At 44.8% G+C, this 22,941-nt stretch overlaps 1 protein-coding gene across 1 annotated transcript in view; it reads right to left on the bottom strand.

Moving 5' to 3' along the window:
• The window catches only part of LOC138498459 (fibrocystin-L-like), a 1,772,245-nt gene that overhangs the window by 1,718,597 nt on the left and 30,707 nt on the right, over positions 1-22,941 (bottom strand). The window contains exon 2 of the mRNA XM_069622209.1: positions 19,688-19,796. Within this exon, the coding sequence (XP_069478310.1) occupies positions 19,688-19,796 (109 nt within the window). The remainder of the gene's footprint in view (positions 1-19,687; positions 19,797-22,941) is intronic.

Here is a 22,941-nt window from a genome sequence, read left to right as displayed (position 1 = left end):
GGCCGGCGCTTCTGGGACAAGCCGGTCTTGCGCCGGTCCCACCGTCCCCGGCGTCCGGTGCACACCACGCTGCTCAGGAACCGCAGCTAATTAAAAACAACCATGGGGCAATTATCCTTCGACATAGCTGCCACCATCATGCGTAACTACCAAAACACAAAGCTCGCCAAAGCAGCTTGTGACTCAATCCTCGAAAGTATCAGCCCCGACACAAGAACTACTTGTCACGAACCTCAGCCCTGATCCCCACTGGCAAGCCCATTGGCCAGGTGGAATCAGAGCTCGGATCGCTAATAAGGCCTGGCATCCACTCCTCAGGCCCTCTTGGGGCCAGTCCTGGCACCTTTGGCGCCAGGCTCATAAGTAAGGAAAGACATCTGCTTGAGCAACTACTTTATTTAGGCTTTCAGCCAACATGGAGGCATCCACATAGCTTGATTCCTAGAACCAAGCTATGCGGTCTAGTGTTTTGGGTGTGGTGGCCTAGGGACTACTTTACCTGGACTACTTTACAGTGGCTATTTAAACCACACCCGAACAAGACAACACGCTTCGCGTTACTTTGCTTCTAGCAACGTGACACTCACTGTGTCCAGCTTTCTCACGAGCATGGCGAATTCCGGACCTGCAGAAAAACCAAGAACATCGTTAGCAGCAGAATCTTACCTGCATTCATCATCCTTCACTGCTCGTAGCTCCTGGGCAGCTCTGTTGGTGGAGTTCACCGCTGGATCGAAGGACCTGAGAAAAGGAGAAAGACATCATTAAAGGAGGTAGTGGAGACATTACAACCACAAAGTGCTTAAAGACTTACCTGGTTGGTTGCTTTTCGGCCGGCATAGCTCCGGAACTCCATCTGCACTGGGAACTCACCGCGACCTATGAAAAAGAGAAAAGCACAGGTCAGTGAGGACAAGACATCGCTGCCCTATGCAAAGCGCCTCCTTACCGCATCATAGCGCTATAGCGCGCCATCATCTACCAGTGAGAACCAGCCTACCCAGTTCTCCAAGCGGACACTCCGCGCTCCTATTGAGATAAAAAAGCGACATTTAGAACAGAGAAAAGGCATGCAAGAATAACAACGCAATCAATCGCAATAAGACCTACCTGAAAGACACTACAAGGGCCGCAGTCAGTGAAGTAACTGGACCGCCCGCGCCCAGTAAAAGACAACGCGCCCCTGCCCAGAGAGCAGGAAAGAGAGCCCACCGATTCCGACAACCAGGTGAGAAGAGAACCTGGACGGGCTGGAAATACAAGGGAGGTGGGGGAAAACTTACCTTGGTCGCCCAATCCTAATATAGGGCCTCATTACACGGAAGGCGGTAATGGTTAACGGCCACCGTTAATGGTAACGGTGACCGTTAACCATTTCCGCCTTACTACGAGGTCCCTTAGCGGGTTGGTGCTTTAACGCCTGCTTTTTGCAGGCGTTAAAAACCAACCCGCTAAGGGACCTCGGAGCTAATTACGGCACCGCAAAATTGCGGTGCCGTAATTAGCGCCTTCCCCATTCCCATAGAGCCCTATGGGGCAGAAATGGGAATGGGGAAGGGCAATGGCGGAAGGGGGATTTACCGCCCCACCAACCTTGGAATGGGGCGGTAAATCCCCTTTCCGCCAAGGCGGTGCCGGTAATTTACCGGCATGGTCCAGGGTGCTAATAGCACCCTGGATCACCGCCTTCCGTGTAATGAGGCCCATAGTCTTCATTTCCAGGCGGAATCCCATCGACACTGAGAACCACACCAGGGAATCATTGAGAAGGGCACCAACGACCAACTGGCTGGGTGGCGTCCCCGTGGATACCAGGTGAGCGTAACACTACTACTACAGAAACACTTGCAATTGAGAGACGTGAAAAAAGACCGTCACAGAACCTTAACAATAAGAAAGAGCCCTCCCAACCTCCTCCTGTCTCCTTAATACCCGTTCACTCAACAAACACGCCATCAGTGTTCATGATAAGATATCTGCGGAAAATATTGATATCATGTGTATCACCGAGACTTGGCTAAAAGAGCCCGTCGGTCCCACTCGCGACCTAGCGGTCCCTGAGAGCTATACTATATACTATACCAACAAAGAATCAGGACAAGGGGGTGGCATGGCCGTAATTGCCAAGGACACCATCCAACTGTTCCTGACTAAAATACAATGTAATGGTACAGAAATCCTCCACCTTAAACACCTCCAAACCAATAATAGTAGTCTAAACTTAATTGTTGTCTACAGACCACCCACCACCATGCCCAATTTCAACGAAGAAATAACACACCAACTCAATATGATCAAAGGATCCAACACCGGCACTCTACTCCTAGGAGATCTCAATCATTGGCGGGGAGACCCTAAAGACAGAGAGGCAATTAAACTGGAGAAACTCTTGAATAACATCGACTATCAAGTGATTAACACCGATCCTACCATGGACAATGGTCATCTACTGGACTGGGTCGTTACCAACAACCTCATATCCCAACACTATAAAACTGACCCATGCATCTGGTCGGACCACTATAGTGTGACCTTCCATATTTCCCCCCCTACCCAAAAACCCAAACTTCCCAATCTCCCTATTAAAAAGTAATTGCGGAATTATAAAAACATCAGCAAAGAGCATCTGAGGCAATGTCTAGATGCATGTGAAACAGAGAGAAATAACAAAGACTCATGCGAGGCCACCCTATCCAACCTACTTAGCCATCTTCAGCCCCTAGTGGACCTAGAAGCTCCACTCCAAACTAAAACCTATAGACCTAAAGAAAAAAAACAAGAGTGGTTCACAGAGGAACTCCTTGAACAGAAAAAACACAAAAGAAAAAGGGAAAACAAGTGGAGAAAAAAACCCACGCAGGACAATAAAACACTCTGGAAAACCAGTGAGAAAACCTATAAAGAAATGATAATTGATGCAAAGAAAAACTACTATGACAAACAGATTTCAGCGGCAGCTAATTCCACCAGCAAACTCTTTAATATATTGAAATCTATTGATAAACCAAAAGGCATCACCCCCACCTTCTCGCCCACCCAAGAAGAATGTGACGCAACCCAGATAGCACTTTTTAACAAAATCGATAAGGCCAGGGATATTATAGCCAAATCCCAACAGCCACCAAGTCACCCACTCAAGACGTACCAGAGGAACGTACCCAGCAGACGACCAAATTTAGGTTCAAGCCCATTACTGCCAATGACATGATAAAATCTCTGGCATCCATGAAACCCACCACTTGCGCCGAAAACATACTCCCGGCCAACATCATCCTAGACCACCCTGACATCTTTGCACTAGCCTTAACCAAACTGATAAATACATCTTTCCGTGATCAAATCGTGCCTAAAAGTATAAACAGTCACTCCCCTTGTTAAAAAACCTAACCTAGACCAAAGGGACCCAAACAATCTAAGGCCCATAACCAACTGCAACTTTATACTAAAAATCATGGACAAGATTGCCACCACACAGCTCCAAGAACACGCATAAAGCCAAGAACCCCTCCACCACCAACAGTCTGGTTTTGGACTAGCGCATAGCACAGAAACAGCCATGCTGGATCTACAGACTAAGATGCTCAACATCATTGATCAGGGTAAAGCCAGCTTGCTCGTACTCTTGGACCTGAGTGCTGCCTTCGACCTATTACATCACAACTTACTTAAGACAGCTCTAAAAAAAACAGCAAACTGCTCAGATGAAGCAATAAGCTGGATCATGTCTTTCCTACAAAACAGAACATCTAGAGTTCACTGGGGAAATCTATTCTCAATAGAAAAAGAAATCACATGCGGAGTTCCACAGGGCGCCAGCATGTCTCCACTCCTGTTTAACCTATACCTTAGGTTTCTCTGTATTGTCCTCGATAACATCAACACGTTCTTTACCAATTACGCTGATGACACTCAGCTGGTAATTGAACTAAGTGGAGACCATCAAAAGGACAACAAAAAACTAAGCCTAGTTTATAAAGCGGTAGAGCAATGAATGGACCAAAATTGGATGTGCCTAAACGGCAACAAAACAGAGCTCATGGTCTTTGGTTCCAATCTAGTTAGATCTAAGCTCCATCCCGCATACAACACCTTCACCATCAAAAATACCGAAATTAAGGTCCTAACCTTGGGGATGATGCTAGAAGCATCCCTGGAATCAGATGCCCAAAACCTCTACGTTAATAAAACGTGCTCTTACCACCTCCGCTTACTGAAAGTCATAAGACCCTACCTATCTGAAGAAAACAGCGCCACAGTCGCAAGAGCTACCATCTTATCTCGCCTAGACTATGGCAACGCCTTAATACTAGGATCTAAAATAAATTGCTACCACAGCTACCAAGTCCTGCAAAACAATGCAGTGAGAATCATTAAGCAAAAAACTAGGAATCAGCACATCAGCAAAGCCAGGAAAGAACTTCACTGGCTAAACATTGAAGAGAGAGTCCAATTTAAGTCCCTCACTCTCACACATAGATGTATTTTTGGTAAAGCTCCAGCATATCTGAAAACTAAAATTATTCCATACAAGCCCGCCAGAGAGCTAAGATCAGCCGAACAAGGACTGATTGTGGCAGCTCCTTTCAGACTCAAAAACGGGGCGGGTAAATCCTTCCCTATAACTGTAGCAGGCCTTTGGAACAACATCCCTGGCCAGATAAGCATGGAAGCCAACTACCAACGCTTTTGTAAGCAACTGAAAACCCACATCTTTAAGTTATATACATAACACAACCTGACCAGTTAAATATGCAGCTCTAATGTCTTGTGCTACGTGTATTTTGTTTGTCATTTGACTTTTGTGTTCTTGTCTCTGCGCCCCGAAGCTCGAGAGCTACCGGCGCAATACAAATAAATAAAATAAAAATAAAATAAAAAATAAGATAATATAACGGCTGGCGATTTTTCAACATCGACTGGCTGTTAATTAAAAAGGCTGAGATATAAAATGTTCTTTTATATGGGGAGAAAGAGTGTGTGTGTGTGTGTATGTGTGTATGTATGCGGTATATTTTCTATTTAATTTGTCTCTCTCCGCACCTAGTGCACAAGTACATAAATGTCTATAGATTTACATGGCCTTACAAAGTGAGATGCTTGCACAGGTCAGGCCACATAAGTTAAACGTTGATTTTCAATTTGATACAGTTTCATGTATAGGAACAAAAGTTACAGAGGAAAATATTTTTTCATTTTCCATTCTAAAGTTTGATGTGGTCATACTATATTATAGTGCGTCGGTCACCGCACTATAGTTCAGTTGCATGGCTAGTTCCATAGTAAGCTCGAAAATTGAATTGCTAATAATTTTTGACTTGCATTACGGATTTGGCTGATATTTTTCAAATGAAAATGTTGTCACCGGCCACCCCCCACACTGGACATTTTGGGAAAGATTTGTTAAACAATGAAAAAGTTATTAAGAAAGAAAGAAACACTGTTTTCGACATACTCCCATTCATTTACCCATAGAGAAAAAGTCTAAATTTCTGCGCAGCGTACAGCCAAAACCACTGGACGGAATTGGACCAGGAATGAAACAATTTAGGCACGAAGCGTTGACTCTATTTCCCAGAGAGCTCTGGGGTTATTCGGTCCAATAGTTGTTAAACTATTTGACGGGAAGGGGATGCCCCCTTCTCCCAAAATTATAGCTGTATATTTGTCCTACAATGCATCAGAGAGGCTTTTCAGAAATGAAAACACCTCCATTATTTATTTTTTTGCCCGATGCAAGAGATATGCACAGTTATTCTAGGGTTTGCGGAAAATGAAAAATGCAAAAAAAAGCCATTTGGAGAAGGAGGAAAAAGAATACAATGGCATCAGACTAGAGGTGGGGAGGTGGAAAGAGGACACCATTTGAAATTGGGGAGTTTGGGGGGCTGGGGACTAAGTTAAGCGGTCAAACATTTTCACATAACCGCAGGAATTGCCCGAGCAACCTGCGGGATAACAGTGGTTATAATAGAAGACGCAATCAGGAATTAAAGTGTGTCACACGAAATGATGAGTGTTTGGGGGGAATGGGAGAAGGATAGGGAGGAAGAAAGGACCTGAGTGGAGTTGGGGGAGCATGGCAAAAGGGGAGAGCCACTTGGTGAGTGCCTGGGAGGGCAGGGAAGATTTTAGGATTTTGTGATTTTTTTTTTATTACCACGGTTATTTGTGAGTCATTACGGATAACCACGAGTGTCTGTAGTGCATTGCTATTAATGACCACGGTTATTGGGGAAAATCTTTTGTTTTTAAAGATAACGTTACAAAAATAGGATTAATACAAAAAAGGGGGAATTTCACAGCTACAGTGATGTGGGGGTAATAGGTGTGGCCGAAGGCTATGGCTAGTGATCCCCAACAAAACCTATTGGGGCAACATGTCAAGGGCACACAGCAGAAGGCCATGACTAGTGTTCCCAAAAGAAACCTAGTCGTGTGGCCACAGCCGGGGCCACTGGCCATGGCTGAATGCCATGGCTAGTGGGCCCATTTAGGAAACCTATTGGAGCAACATATAGAGGGGCCATGACCGAAGGCCACGGCTAGTGGGTACCGGAGAAAGTTACTGGGGCAACATGTAAAGGGGCCACGGCCAGTTGGCCCCAAAGAAAGCTAGTGGGTTGGGCACAGCTGAAGGCTATGACTAGTGGGCCCCAAAGCTAGAGGGATTCAAAGAAAACTAGTGAGGTGGCCACGGCTGAAGGCCATGGCTAGTGGGCCCCAAAGAAAGGTATTGGTGGAACACGTATAGTGTCATGGCCAGTGTCCCATAAAGAAACTTTAATATAACAAAACCCTTGAAACTGACTGAACAAACCTTAGTTAGGGTGCAGGTTTAACGCAACAAAACCCTTGAAAATCAGCAGATGTGGGAAGTCATGACCAGCTGAACTCGACGCACCAACTTAAGCTGGTCATGACTTCCCATATACCCTGAATTACAAGTGCTTTGTTGCTTTAAATCTGCTCAATTTAACTGCACCCTATCTAAGCTTGAGTACCAAGTAGAAATACTCTCCTCCAAAAGCATTCGCGTTTTTATGATTTGGTGGTGTCTTCCAAAACAACCAATTAATGGCAGAACTTGTATCTTAACGCATACATATATATTTATTTCACACCGAACGTCTGTGGCTCTCAGAATCAGTAAGTAGACTAAGATGTTTTTAAACAGTTTATAGTAATGGTGAGTTTTGTGGCAAATGAAGAGCAGAAACCCCAGTGTGTATTATTGACTTACTGTTTCGAGCATTCAACCCTTTTTCCCCATACATATTTGTCAAATATAAAGATCTGTGGTCATTCTTATGCTCCCAAAAACTCTTTGATGTTATTCAATGTAGGCTGGAATCCGCACTGCTGCTTCTTGTCCCCTTCCCTTTCGTATAGAGGTATTTCTACAGAGTGCAATACGATTGTTACCCTACTGTTCATTTTGGAATGATAGCCAGGTTGTATGTCAGAAGTGTAATTTCCCCACTCTCCGAACTGCCTAAAATATTAACACAATGTGTTTTGGTTATTTTCTTTTTTTTTTATATACAGTGCATACAGTTTAGCACAGTATATACTCCACTGCATACCTTTACTGGATGTATATGAAAACAGACATGACGGTGCAGCAACGACTGACCGTAGAGCACATTTTTCAGAAACTAACATGCATATCGATGAGTTGCCCACCTTTATTGTTGTTCATTTGGTTACAATATGCTCGATACATGGAATAGGATTAATTTCAATGATTTCCCCAGCAGTTCCCCAGTTTTCACAGGTCATATGTCATAGATTTTAAACCCACACTTAAAATGCAACGTGATTGTCATGGCATTGATGGCTAGCTGCATTGTGGTGGGTGTGCTAACGCTGTGCAGTGAGTAATTCCCAATTACTTTCTACTTGGGTAAATGTAAGTGCAAAGTGGCCTTGTAGTATTGCCAGTAGAAACAGCGCTTTGCCCCATGACCATTTGAAATACAGATGCAGATCACACCAGGCCGAAGGCAGATGTCAAGTGATTGTGAATAAGGCCAAGCAAGAATTACAATCACTAAATATAGTTTTCAAGCTACAGCACACATGAATAACTAAAGTATAAAAATATATTTCTTAATGAGAGACCAGCCTTTTCCATAACAATAGCTAGAGAAGTGCCAGATAGTCAATATTATTTGAAATGTGTGCTACAAATAATAACAGTTATTGCAGTAGCATTTGTTTTACCAACTTTAGGTAAAATCGGTTGCAATCATAGAGTAAACTCCAACAATAGTACTCAGACGTAGATGAATGAATAATGCAGCAGATGTCAGGCACAAGGATGAAAATAATATTGACACTTCGATGTGCTTGATTTTCCCTATTGAGGTCAAGAAATCCTGAAAAACAAATTTGATTGCCAGGACGCACTCACAAAATAGTAATTGCAGTTCGTATTAGTGACACTGTGCAAAGACATAGGAATTTGGTTCCATTGTAAAACAGGTTTCCTTTCAGGACACTTTACTGAGCTTTATGTCTATATTTCCTAGGCCCTGTACAGAGTAGGGGATTACCTTTCAGTATAATACCCATCTTGAGGAGTCAGTAGGTATGAGCCAGGCAAGAAAATGTTTTAGCTGTGCCGCTGCATAATAATAGCTCAGTTCGGGACCCCCACCCCACCCAGTCGGTCATTTCCCACCATAACCTTTCTAGAAATCCTAGGTTTTCTCCCTCGCCATATACATTGGAAAATTTTCCGCTGTAATCGGAGGAGGGGATTTTGCGGGATCTCCACTGGGAGCACAGAGCAGAGGTAGAAGAATCTTGGGAGCAGATTCATTTTACAGTGTTTAACCTCACTCATCAATGAGATCTCTGGGGCCAACCACCTCTCGAGATCAGCTTCCAGCGGTGCGGGATGTTAGCTGCATAGAGCGCCCTCAGGAGCACCGATATGTGAACCACCAAATATTCTATGGCTTTCTCGTCCCACTTAATCGGGCAGGAGGGCCGAAGGGCCTCCACCTCTTCTGATATCAGCCCCACCTCTAGGGCCCTGGATTTATGATACTTAACCTCAAAGCCTGCAACCCGTTTGAGGAAGTCTAGCTCTAGGAGGGACTGTTGCAAAGAAGGTTGAATATTTGTGAGGGTGAGCATCACGTTATCCGTATAAAGGGACAACCTGTAATGTTTGCGCCTATCCTCAACCCCTCAATAGCGGGGTTGTTGCAGATCAGTTGGGAAAAGGGCTCCATTATCAGTTCGAAGACTAGCGGGGAAAGGGGGCCCCCACTGCCTCATCCTGCACGTGAGTGATATGGGACCTGTTTACTTTTGGTTCAACCACAAGGAGTCTCTCTGTGAACTGTAATTAGCCAGGAGCATCCTCTGGAAGAGCGGCACAAAATGGAGTGCTTCGAGGGTAAGTTGCATAACGGCCCAGTCAACCTTGTTAAATACCTTAATGGTGTCTAGCGCCACCAATGCCAGTTTACAGCGTTCTGAGGCTGCTATCTCCACCAGGTTTAGGGCCCAGCGAATATTGTCCCATGTGGTTCTACCCAATACGAAACCAGTCTGGTTATTTAGGGAAGGACCCCAGCTAGCCGATTGGCCATGACCTTGGAATAGATGTTGGCGTCAATATTGAGCAACAAGATCAGCCTATACAAGGCACAGCCTCTAGGTTCTTTCCACAGTTTTAGCAACAGTTTTAGCAACAGGATAATGGAGGATTGCTGCATGGAAGGGGACATGCATCCAGTTTGTCGGAAGGAGTTGAAAAGATCTGTGAGGGGAGCTAGGAGCTGGGACTGAAAGATTTTATAAAAGCTGGGGCCCCTGCCTTCAGGGATCTGATTACAGAATCCACTTCTTCAGCTGTGATTGGTAAATCCAGGGTATCCCTATCTGCCTCATCAAGGTGTATCAGAGCAGCCCCCTCTATAGGTTGCCTCTGGTCAGCCACAACGCGAGGAGTGTCCGACATGGTTTCAATTAGGTGGGTTGCTGCTAGCCGTAATTTAGTGTCTTCTGCTTATTGAATCGTTCCTGTGAGTACCGCAAACCCATTATCGTTGTAGTGTTTTCCAGGAATTTATTGGCCTTATTGCCCTTGGCGTAGTATCCCTGTTTCGTTTTGAGGAGGGTCTGTGCTGTTTCCACTGCATAGTGCGCCTCTAATTTATTCCGGGCAACCTGCAGGAACCGGTGGGCCTAGGGAGACCAACCCTTGTTGTGCTAACTTTCTGCCACCATTACCTTCCTCTCCAGCCGAGCCCGAGCTTCAAACCGGCGTTTCCAGTAGGCCGCTGCATGGGCTGTAAATTCCTCCCTGATAACCGCCTTCATAGTCTCCCATATGGTCGCCATCGAAGAAGATCCTGGGAGATTCTCCCGGAAGTAATATTGGATGGCCTTTGCAATGCCATCTCTTAGTGCCAGATCTTTAAGGATAGGATCATATAGACTCCATGGGAGCCTAGTGGATTTGGGGGGCTCATGGTCATGGATTGAAACTGTTAGGAGGACCCAGGCATGATCAGAGAGTGTCCTCGTTCCTATGGCCTCTTCATCTAAATATGACATTAACTGGTGGTTAGCTAAGAGTAGGATTCAATGACAAGGCTGACCACAAAGCAGTCACTTTTTATGCTGCGCTCAAAGATATGCATTTCACTCAATTAGTGAAAGCCCCCACCACAATAAAGGAAGAATCCTTGATTGGATACTTACGCTTTAACACCCATACAACCATAGACTCTATTCTACCTTTAGACTGGACAGACCACCACAGTGTTAACTTCACCTTAAGCAGCATCGGTAACCACCAAGCCAAACTGCAAAACTATAAATATCCGGAAACTCACAGTGGATATTCTCTCCCCCACTAATAGCTCCATGGCTGCCTCCAAACTCGTAATGAGGCCCATAATGTTTTAAATACAATTCTAGCCTTGATGGGTAGCCAGTGGGCCTCTCTTCTGATGTGAGAGATGTGGTCTGACTTTTTTAGTCCTAGGGCTGCACATAAGGCTTTGTTTTGGATGAGTTGTAATTTAGCTAGATTAGCGTTGGAGGTGCCTATTAGGAGTACATTACAGTAGTCCAGTTTGGAAAGTATTAAGGCTCTGGCTAGTGTGGTACAGTTTGTTGGTGTGAGGAATTGGCTGCTTAGGGCTATTAGTTTGGCGGTTTAGGAGGTAGATGATGCTAATGCGTTTACATGTTTCTTCATAGTTAAGTTAGCCTCTAAATATACGCCTTAAGTTTTAACCTGTTTCAAAACAGGTATGGGAGTGCCGTCAATATTGATGGAGCTGTAGTCGGCATGGCGAGTGTTAATTTTGGTTGTAGAGCCCACGATGAGAATCTCAGTTTTCTCCTCGTTAGACGCAGAGGCTCTTTAAGGCCATCCAGTTTTGAATAATTGCGTACATTTTGTTGATCAATAGGGTGTCATGTTCATGATTCCCCGTGATTGGTATAAGGATCTGGGTGTCATCGGCAAAGTTGATATAAATGACACCCATGGTATCCAGTGCTGCAAATAGGAGCTTAGTGTAGGCGTTGTATAGGGTGGGTGATAGGCAGCATCCTTGGGGGACCCCTATGGGAACTGGTATGGGATCAGCAGCCTCTTTGCCAATGGAGACTCTGGAGGTACGTTCAGCTTAAAAGGATTTGACCCAGAGGGTTGCTTCATTTGAGAATCTGAAGTCATTGGCTAGGGTAATACAGAGTTTGTCATGAGCGACGAGATCAAATGCTGCATATAAATCTAGCAGTAGTAATATACAGAGTTTACCTGAATCCCTAATGGTGTCCATCTGGATTTTCAAGTCCAGAAGAGCCTTTTCGGTCCTATGGTTGGGCCGAAATCCCGATTGTCTAGCACCTAAAAGCTGGTTTTGTTCTAGGTGTGCTTGAATTTGGGTGTAAGCTATTTTGTCTATGCTCTTGAGCAGGAAAGGGACGGTAGTTAGTTGGATCCAGAGAGGGTTTTTTCAAAAGTGGGGTTACCCAAGTTTCTTTTAAGCTGGCTGGGACCACATTCGTGTTGAATGAGGCGTTGACAAAGTTGGTGATGATGGGGGCGAGGGTAGGGGCGCAAAGCTTGACTAGGTGAGCTGGGAATGTGTCAGCAATGAGGAATAACCGGGTCATTCCAACACTGGAGGACCCGGTAATTCCTCCTTGCAGGAACCATTCCCCATTCCCATTTGAGCCCCCATAGGGCTCAATGGGAATGGGGATGGAGGTAACAACGGGCACATTACAAGTGTCCCGTTGTTACCTCCCTCTTCCCCTCGCGGGACCCGGAAAGGACGGCTGGTTTTACCAGGCGTCCGATCCGGGTCCCGCGATGGGAAGCTCGTAATCAGCCCTGACGGAATGAAGGGGGCCGGTCCCATACCGGCCCCCTTCATTCCGTCAGCACAAGTCTTGTAATGAGGCCCTATGCCTTACCCACAAATGTCTTGCTAAGAAAGCACCCAGCTACATTAACAACTCCATTATCAAAAAAGAATCAAAGAGAACGCACAGATCTAACTCAAACTCGCTCCTTTCGATCCCTCGCTACAAAAGCACCAGAGAGGGAGGCAGCAGTTTCCTAGTCATAGCTGCCACACATTTGAATACCCTCCCGTTAAATATCAAAAATGAAGACTCCTTCCATTGTTTTAAAAAACTACTAAAAACTTGGCTATTTAATAAGTTCTAACTACTACCACAAATAAATCCTAACTGCCCAACCTCTTAGCCAAGTAAAAATGCATTGATGGTTCCTGCAACTTGTAATATGATGTTCTTTTGCTTGTATGCATATTGTTTGTAAAATATTTTTAAGATGTCTGTAACTCTGCCCTGATACCTCAGTATCTGGTGGTATAATAAATGTAAAAAATAAATAAATAGGTCTATGCGGGATGAAGTACAGTGTACATGAGAGAAGAAGAAGAAATCTTTTACCCCTGTGTGTAGCACCCACGAGGTATTGATTACCCCCAAGGACTTAAACAGGCGAAGTAACCCCAGTGCAACTTTAATATCCTTTGATGTGGGTTGGTGCGTTTTATCGGCAAGGGGATCCGGCACCCCATTAAAGTCCCCCCTATTACCACTTGACCCTCAACGAAGGGGAGAAGTTTGAACTCCAGTTCCAGTAGGAATGCATCCTGCCCCTCATTCTGGGCGTAAATGGAGATCAGGGTATAAAACTGGCCAAATAGCATAGCTTTGGCGCCCACATAGCATCCTTCCAGGCCATGTAGCATCTTCAGCTCTATGATGGGGACACCCCTCGCTAGAAGGATCACTGTGTCTCCTTTTTTATTTCTGAAGGATGCCAGGAATTGCTTTGGAAAGTCTCTGCTGCGCATGTGGGCAAAGTGATGATGAGGTGAGTCTCCTGAAGAAATATAACGGAGCTATTCAGGTTCATAGGCACTGTAGGGTTGATTTGTGCTCAACCGGAGAATTGAAGCCTTTTACGTTAAGAGTCACAAATTTCAGCTTCTGGTGGGGGGTTGGTGGGGTGCCAGATGGGGATCGGATTCCGCCGCGGGGGCGGGGGGATCAGGGTGAGCATCAGCCGTCATCTGCTTCCATTATTACTTCAACTTTTTTAACCAAAACTAAAACTTCAGCAACAGAAAAAAAACAGTGATGGGCTTATAGCCCCAATGGCCTGTAACTGACATTGCACTCCTGGCCTGGCACAGGCCATGTGGAGCCCCGGTCCAGTTTTTCCATAAGTACTGACTGCCGGTCCAACTGGTGTGTGGCTGTATGTTGGGAGATCTCCGCCGGGCGGCCTCTCGGGTGTGGCTCATGTCTGCTGCGGGGGTGCTCCAGGTTTCCGCCCCCTCGCCGCCTTCGCCCGCATTCTATGCTTTGCTTTGGGGGATCCCCTTTCATTGGTGTGGGGAGTTTTGCTGGAGAGCCTCCATTTGTTCCCAGGCCACCGTCCCCCAGAATGCCCTCTGCCTCCACTAGAGAGCTGATGGTCCACGTCGTGCCTTCGAGCGTGAACTATAGCGTAGCGGTGAACAGCCATCGGTATCTGATCTTTCGGTCTTTTAGGAACATTGTTAGTGGCCTAAGCACCCTTTTTATCTGAACCGTCCCTGTTGCCAAGTCTTGAAAGATCTTCAGGGACGCTCCCTAGTAAGATATCTCCTCTTGCTCTCGGGTCGCTGCCATGATCTCTTGTTTGGCTGTGAAGAAGTGGATTGAGTGATTACGTCCGGAGGAAGGTCTGAGGACGAGCCCCCACAACCCCGCAGACTATGAGTGCAGTCCAGTAGTAGCATTGCACTGTCGAGATGTGGTAACAGAGTCTGGAAATTCGCACCGACGTAGTAGCTCAAGGCCTGATCTGGGATCAAGGAGGACACTCCGTAACTCTGTAGATTGTTTCTGCAATCTCTATTCTCCATATCCTCCTGCCGGGTGCCATGGACTCGCTTTTCCCCTCTAGCACTTGAATTCTGTGCTGTAGCTCTACCACTATTAACGCTCCCTCTGTTGATTGATCCTAAGCCTCTCTGAGCCTCTGTTTCACCTATAGTACTCGACTGTCCAGGCGGTCCACTCTTGACAAGATCTCTGTCATGCAGTTGTAGAACTCAGTCTTAGTGTCTGCCGTGAAGGACTGGATGTCCTCTTTTGTGGCCAGTTGCCCTGCGGACCACTTCGGGGAGTGGGTCATAGCTCATACCTTCTTCATTTTCTTCCTTTTTTCTTGAGGTTGCAAAAGAGAGTGGCTATGTCAGCAGTCTTTTGCGGTTTCTGCTGCCTGGTCATACTTCCTGCTCCCCGGGGCTACCCTCTGGGTGGGAGGCATCGACACCAGATCCCCACTGCTTCAGGCGACTACTGAACCCTCTTCACTCTACTTCAGTGGGGCCGCTCGCCAGGTCCCAGGCACACCACTATCCCGGGGCTCTCGGGCTCCCACAGCATGCGTTGCACCCGCTCAGGTGGTTGGGCTGCCGAGATTCGGCCACCGCCCTCCTCATTGTGATCTCAGATGGCTCACCCCCATCCTCCACCAAGCCGCAGCTTCTTCATGCTGGCGTCACTAGTTTCCCAAGCAGATTCCCCTACTGGGTCGCCAGGACCCCTCCTTGCTATGGCTCTTCCAGGCTCACCTTGCTGTTATGGAGAGGTGACCCCCCCCCTTGGGCAGCTGTAGCTTTTTATATTATCATTATGATTTTTGCCCCCAGTGGGTTTCGGTTAAGTGGGGGGGGGGGCAGTCCATGGCCTTATAGGGTGACTATATGGCCTTTATCAGGGTCTGTCATGGAGCTGTGCTTTGTGCAATTGGCAAGGGCTCCTCTTCCCCCGATCTCCAGGGCCACCCATCCGTGCTTTATATTCTCAGAATGGGCCACGCACCGAGCCGTGTGCCCTCCCTGTGTTATGCTGGAACCGCCTTGGGAGCGAGACATCCCCCTCCAGGGAACAGAGTCCTGATGGCCACACCTCTGCTGCTCACCTCACTCCCCAGCCAGACTCGTTGCGGCTCCTCCTCGCCGGCACCGAAGTCCCTAGGCCGTGCCACAGCCCGCTCCTCTCACAGAGCCGGGACCTCTTGGGCAGCATATGGAGGCAGCCAGGCTCCTTCCCAACTTCTCGTTCTTGGCGGTGCTACCTCCCCAGCCCCCAGGACTCTTGCAGATGATAAGTGGGCAGGGGGGCGGGCTAGGCGGAGGGACTGGTGCCTTGCCAGATGATGGCAGCCATTTTGGAAGGGATGCTACGGGACCTGTGCCAGGGCCTCCGCGCCGATTATCTTGCCACTTGGACAGCCCCAGAGATGCTGTCATTGCAGGCCCCTCTCTTTCCACCTTACATGAAAAGCGAGTCCTTCTTCAATGATGCCAGCATGCTTGACAGAGTATGGTGACACTGGGAAGATGGACCCCAGACACTGAAGAATAAGACAAGGAATGTTTGCAACCTCTGTTAACCCGTCTTAAGGCTGGTAATTTCACAGATTGTGCCTATGTCCCCAAGCCAGTGTTTGAACATTTGAATATTGGCGCCTGTGCGAAGATGCCAACTCTTTTTTTATTAGTTCTTTTGACTTGTACCTGAAACCACACCAACTGACCTCCAGCCCTGGTGTAGTAACCAGTTCTTCATTGACAAGGTCTTGACAGGTAAAAACAGGACTTCTGACACTAGCTGCCTGTGAAGATTAACTGGACTGGGCTAGTGAGGAGCTCTCCTCTGGTGGCTCTTGCCTGACTGGGAGCTTACGTATCCAGTAGGGAGGTGTGTCCCTGAGCATGAGATGCTGGCTGCGTACCCTCTCTCCCCTATCTGTGTTATGGTGCCAGTGACTGTCCTTCGAGAGTGTTGAGTTAAAGTAGCCCTGATAGGTAGATGATTACCCCAGGACTTTTTACCAGATCTTAGGGAAGGATATTTATCCAGGAGACTTTGGTGTTTGTCCTTTGGCTTTCCGAGGGAGTCTGTATCATGCTATGTCCATGCCTGCCAGAATAGGTTGGCAGGTTTACAAACAGAAAGTCTGTTTTTCAAACCTCAAATACAACTTCAAGTGTTTGAATACGAGATATAAATCACCCTGCCAATGCCCATTCTTTTTCACTTATATTTCCTTTCCAATTCTGGTTAAATAGTCAAATCGGTTCTCATTCACAGAGAACGGAGATATGGTCTGATAAAATAGCCCTCATCGAAACCTATCTATCCAATGCTCCTCGTAGTAACACGAAAAACGAGTTGCCAACCACACACAGACACAAGGTTAATTATCTTACATGACTCACCATACAACAAGAAAAGATATTGGGTGAGTTTCAGTCTAACAACACCTGCACACTTCCTGTTTGCTGATGCAAATATGTTTTGAAATGCAAGTAATGCACCTAAATGGCACCAACTGTGGAAACCTGGCCCATGACACATCAAAAGTCACAACATCACACCCTAAGTAAGACCCTCATACTGTGCTTCTTTTAAATGATGAAACATACTAGTAGTTTTCCATTGGATGGAGTTTTGTTCCCTCCCCATTGTGTTTTCACATAGTCATTCTGTGTTTAGACTCATCACAGCACCACTTGCACTTCCTCTCGTGTGCACAGTGTACAATATTTGGTATAACGTTCATATTTAGATATTGCTCACACCTAAAGCATTAACATAAAAACGTATGAATACAATGAATCGATTTTAATAATAGGTCTTGAGTTAGACATCATTTTGCTGTCTTCTAAAGAGTTGTTAATCTATGAAAAACATTGTCATTTGATGAAAAATGCTGGTATACACACGTTATTGTAATTAAGCAACAACACACGAAAACTGAGAATAGTCATAGGAAGCCAGTACATTTAGTTGTTTTGTTTCTTTTCTTCGTGCAAACATGTGGGCTGCATGACTCAGGTCGCCCTTTTTGGATTAGACATTCAGTATGACGGCTTCAATGCTTTGGCTCACTTTGCTTAATACACTAAAGTAAAACTAAATTATTAGCACTGAGAGGCTGGTCTTTTAGAAAACAAACACTACACACTTCAAAAAACTTTGAAAATTAGGAGATCCTGGGTGGAGAGAAATTAGCCCACGGGTCATGAGCTTTCTTGATTTAACATCTGCCCACCGATGTTCCAGCTACTAAGGATGCCTGAGTGCGTATGAACCTTCTTTAACAACAGGAGCCCCCCCCCGTCCTCCCCACTGCACTTAAAATACACGTGCAGGCGACACCCGGGAGAAAGCAGAATCTTTGTAGTTCACGGCCCGGTTGAAACCTACCTCGCACCTGGATGGATGTACTGGGCACTATTGTTCTATCTCACAACAATTAGAATTAAGACAAGAATCCAGAACATGGAGTTCTTTGCTGCAGGAACTCTACAAGAAAGAAAACATATTGGACCCTGTGCTATGCACATGGATAGAGTACCAGCAGGTTTGGGCAAGAATTGACACTATACCTAGCTGTTCAAGTTCGTCATTCTGGAGGTGCCCACTTCTACAAAGCCAGGGGGCATATCAACAATGGCAAAGTTGGTTTTATTGAGACTATATTTATTAAACCAGATTAGAGAGGAACGCAGTGACCACCTTCCAAACCTGTTGAGCAAGGAGTGGGCTGCCGCAATGCGAGCTGAAATCATATTGATTAATACAAGAGACTTTAAGACCCTTCAGTGTGTTCCTGTCTACCAATAATGAGGTCTTTGTGGAGCTTATCAAGTCCCTCTCTAGCCAACATGCTACTGAAATGACAATTTCAATGACCCACCGAATCATAATAAGTAAAAGGATAAAATGCCTGGAAAATAGGATCAGAATGTCCTATTGCCTGATAAACTACCCTCCTTGCTGACCATCCATCTGTTCTGTAACCAGCGCTTAGAAACCTGAGGGTTTAGTGCGCTATCTATAAATGCAAAAATAAATAATGTGAAGCCCAACAGCAAGCCGAAATCTGAGAAAAGCATTGGGTCACATACCTCAGCAGTATTCGCCTGATGGTTAAATGGACTCTAGCAAAACTACATGAAGTGGGTCTAGCGAAAGATAACAGATGCGGGCACGGCAATTCTCCAAGATCGACCTTGAGCCACATGCTGGCTACATGCAAACTAATCTGTAATTCGTGGGAGAAAAAAGCGTGCAAGATGTCAGCAGTATTGGGAGCTAGGGTGTCAGTATTAAGAGTCATGAACCACTTGCTAGTCACAAATCGCGGATTAAAAAAAAGACTAATGATGGGTTGGAAAATGATCGTGTGTGCACTCTTGTGACTCAGGTCGCAACCTCTCAACTAAAACTTGCTGATGGAACTTTCAAGTATCCCTGGATAGAGTGGTATATAGACTGAGAGAAAAGGAGGAAGCTTTCAAGGGCATATGAATGTGGGGTAATAATACTGTTGAAGTAGCCCCACGTTGGAGGTATATATAGTATGGGTATCGTCAGTCAGGTGGTAACAGTAAAATAGGTGGTATTCACAATTACCCACAGTTTTACCGCTCTGCCTGATTATGGGTTTAATATCCAAGGACAAAAAAATGCCTTATTGTGACCGCATGACCTCCTCTCTCAATAGCCGGTAATGGTGTAGGCAGCATTACCACTTTAAGTAATCCCATAATTCCCCCCAATGGAGGCCCTTCGACCCCAGAGTGGGGAGTAGCCTAAAGGCAAAATGATGTGGTAAATTACCACTACCACTTGTGGTAACGGTAATCGAATTTGGCAGTATTATCACCAAACGCTCACAAGGCCCTATTCACGACTCGGGTGGTGACAACAGGAAATACATGGATTCCCCCTGTAGTGTCCCTCTTTCCCCATCTCTCCTAACCCATCCGTTGTATATGGCAGTTCTTGCGTAACGTACGTAGCTTAAAAAAGGACATAGCAGCACTTTTAAGGATAACATTCGTAACTTCTCTGTGACACCTTATAGATCTTCACTTTTAGGAAAGTGTTAAACAAGAGTTGACATATTAGGACATAAGTGTGAGACGTTTTATTGGTGTCACTGCAAAGATATGAAAGAAGACACACGTCTTATTCGCCACCTCTGGCAAGACATGCTTTGAGCGTATATTGCTTGGATGCTTTCAGCATTTTTTGCTGACATCACAATATGGAGTAAAGTGCAGAACATCTTTTACTTCCTTCAGTCTGTTTCACTTACCAGTAAATGTCTCAAAGGAAGCGACACTGACAAGCATCCAGGTCCAAAACATCTTCATGCTGGACATGCTGTATTCACTGGTGTCCCAAGCACATGCTGCGCTTCTAAACTAAGAAGTTAAGAAGATCAGGTCAGGATTATGTAACGTCACCTTTAAACGTGTAACTTTTCATTTCTCAGATGGATTTTGTTTTCTGAACACTTTGCTGGAAATATATTTTTTGTAAGGTTTTGGAGTGTGCTTGGGATTCTGAAATACACATTAGATAGCACACATTTATATACACTTAGGCAAGATAAGCAGACAGATTCAGACTGGAGGGAGCGGATTCCTAGTATAGCACTGTAGTATTACTATATATCAATCTATGGATCTGTTGTCCTCTTTTTACTCATGTTTTGTCTATGCGTCTCTTTTTTGCCACTTTTTCCCATCTTGCTTATTCCAATCTAGCTTCTGTTTTTTTTGCAGAACTGCTTTGAACATTGTGCTTAATTGTAGGCATATAAGATTACAATAGTATCCCATTTCTACACACTTATTACTAATGTCCAACATGCTGAAAAGTGCAACAAGATTTCATGAAAATATGATTGCAGTGAATATTGAAAGACTCAAACATATAACCCAGTCAACTCAAATCTTGTGATCATTTAGAAAAAGAAATGGCACAATACAAACAATTCCCCCCTCATGATATTTTCTGAGGTGTATCGGGTATAGACAGAGAGAATAGGTGAGAGAATAGATAGAAGAGAAGAAAAGAGAGTTAGAGGCAGAGGAAACAACAAAGATAGAAACGCAGAGAGTGAGATGGAAGATACAGACAGAGAGATGGTGGAAGAAAGGTATGATAGAGAGGCATGAATCTGAAGAAAGAGAGATTTAGAGAAACATAGACAAAGAAAGACAGAGACCAAAGATAAGACCGATTGCGAGAGGAGTGAGCGACAGAGAGAAGAAATGAAAGAGAGGGGCAGACATTAGTGGCCCTTGTGCATACCTTAGTTAATGAACCAAGGAATTATAGGCCAATAACTCTTTTGGACTCAATTGGGAAGATCTTCTCATCAATTTTGCTGAGACATCTTAAAAATTGGGCCATTAAGGCCGGCAGCCTTGACAATCGTCAAACGGCCTTTATGAAGTGAGTTGGTACCTCCTTGAACCTGTTTCTGATAAATATTCTGAAAATGAGAGCCATGGGCACAACAGGGACCCTATACTTAGGGTTTATAGATCTGGAACAGGCCTTTGACACTGTCTGTAGAGACCTCTTATGGTCAAAATAAAAAAACTGGAATTGCCCTAAAGATCTATTAGATGCGATAGAAGAACTTTATTCAGACACCACAATACAAATAATTCTGTCCAAAGGAGGAGAAACAACAGACAAGATCAGGACTTCTAAAGGCATCAAACAAGGGTGTGCCCTAACTCAATTTCTGTTCATTTTATATATGGCGGACATGCAAACATCGCAAGAAACTGTAAGGGCCTTTCCGCCAAAACTGGGAAATGTAGATCTGGCTTGGGTCCTATATGCGGACGATGTCGTTTTTATTGACCAAACGGCAATAGGACTACAAAGAAGAATGACGGAATTTAAGAACTATCTGGAAAAAAACAAAATGAAAATAAACATAGAGAAATCAAGAATTTTAATAATTAACTCGGCACGAGGTGCTAAGAAAAAAATCTCCTATACGCGGTCACTCGAAAATCAAGCCCTAAAAGGGGTAAATACCATAATCTACTTAGGTGTGATGATAAACAAAAACATCAATGAACAAGCCCAACATGATTTCATAAAGGAAAGACTTATAAAACTAACTAATCAAGGTAAAGCATTGCATCGAAGATATGGAACATATTCTATGATTCCAAATAATTACCTTTTTCAAACAAAAGGTGATACCAGTATTGACATATGGGGCGGAGGCTTTATTAAATATGACATAGGAAGCCTGGGGGAAATTAGAGGCCTACTTCTGGCGGAAGATCCTCAGACTCCCGTCCTGCCTGCAAATTGCTACGATTAGACACAAACTAAGACTCCAATCTATGACCTCCGTAGCCCTTTGGAAATCACTCTCCCTATACCAGAAATGTATAATTCAGAGATAGGTAGCACCTTTTGAAATCTTAAAACCTATGCCAAATGTCAACAAAGAACATTTTTTAAAAGCTTGGAAAGAAAAATGTATAGATATATTATCCCACAACGACATCGAAATGGATACCCTAAAAGCCAATCCCGACAAAGCAAAAAGACGCCCAAAGGAAAGAGACTGGCTTGAAACTGATACGTTAAAGGCAGGAAATAGATACTGCCTGAATATTATTTGGGGGGAAAAAAGCAGTGATCTATCTCCCAGCGTATATGAAGAGATTTCCTTTGCCTTTTTACTGTGATCTTTTGATGCGGTGTAGACTGAACTTATTACCATCGTGGGAAGTTCAATATTTGAGGAAGCAGATAACTTAACAGGCTGCCCAATGCCGCTTCTGCAAAAATACAGAAATATTAGAATGTACAAGGCATCTAGCTCCTTCCTGTCCGGAACTTCAGATGGAAAGAAGTAGGTTTCTGAGGAAATCACTGACGAAAATTGATTACATCGCAGAGGAGGAATGGTGGGAACGATTAATGACGGTTCAAAAAATTGGACAGACATTGGACGTGTTGAAATTAGTGGAATGGATCTTCAAGAAAATAAAGATTGACGATGAATGTCAAAACCTCGCTACTGACATTAACAAACTATGAGACTATTCCACATATGGGGATCTGTGAGACTACAGGATTATTTGTTAAAGGTTAATAAGGGGTTCAAGTTTAACCAATAAAACAAATAAAAACAAAAAATAACTTTGGTTAATGGACTGCCTTCTTTTCTAGCACTAGTGCAATCTTTAAGTAACACTAAAGAGTGAGAGTGCCGGATGGAAGGTTTTGAATAAACCATAACCACTGGCATTGCTCTGGGAAACCTTCCAAACCATGATCATTCAGGCTGCTATTCTGTTAAAGCAGGTGCAAAAGATCTGTAAATCAGGCAGAAAGGGGCATAGCAGCTCAAGCTGTTGTAAAACATCCCTTCCGAAGACTTGTGAGTTGACTAGAAAGCCATTCCTGAACAGCCATGTCTGCGTCATACGCTATAGGATTTGGATAAGGTCATACTTCTCACCACACTTAGTTGGTACTTTCTTTCGCTCTTAAGACACTAGGTGCATAAACTGTTGCTGC

This window comes from Ambystoma mexicanum, chromosome 5q, assembly GCF_040938575.1.
Source record: "Ambystoma mexicanum isolate Mex_15411 chromosome 5q, UKY_AmexF1_1, whole genome shotgun sequence".
In the NCBI taxonomy this organism is placed as follows: Eukaryota; Metazoa; Chordata; class Amphibia; order Caudata; family Ambystomatidae; genus Ambystoma; species Ambystoma mexicanum.
The sequence above is the reverse complement of the archived record's forward strand: the minus strand, read 5'-3'. Positions and strand labels throughout refer to the sequence as shown.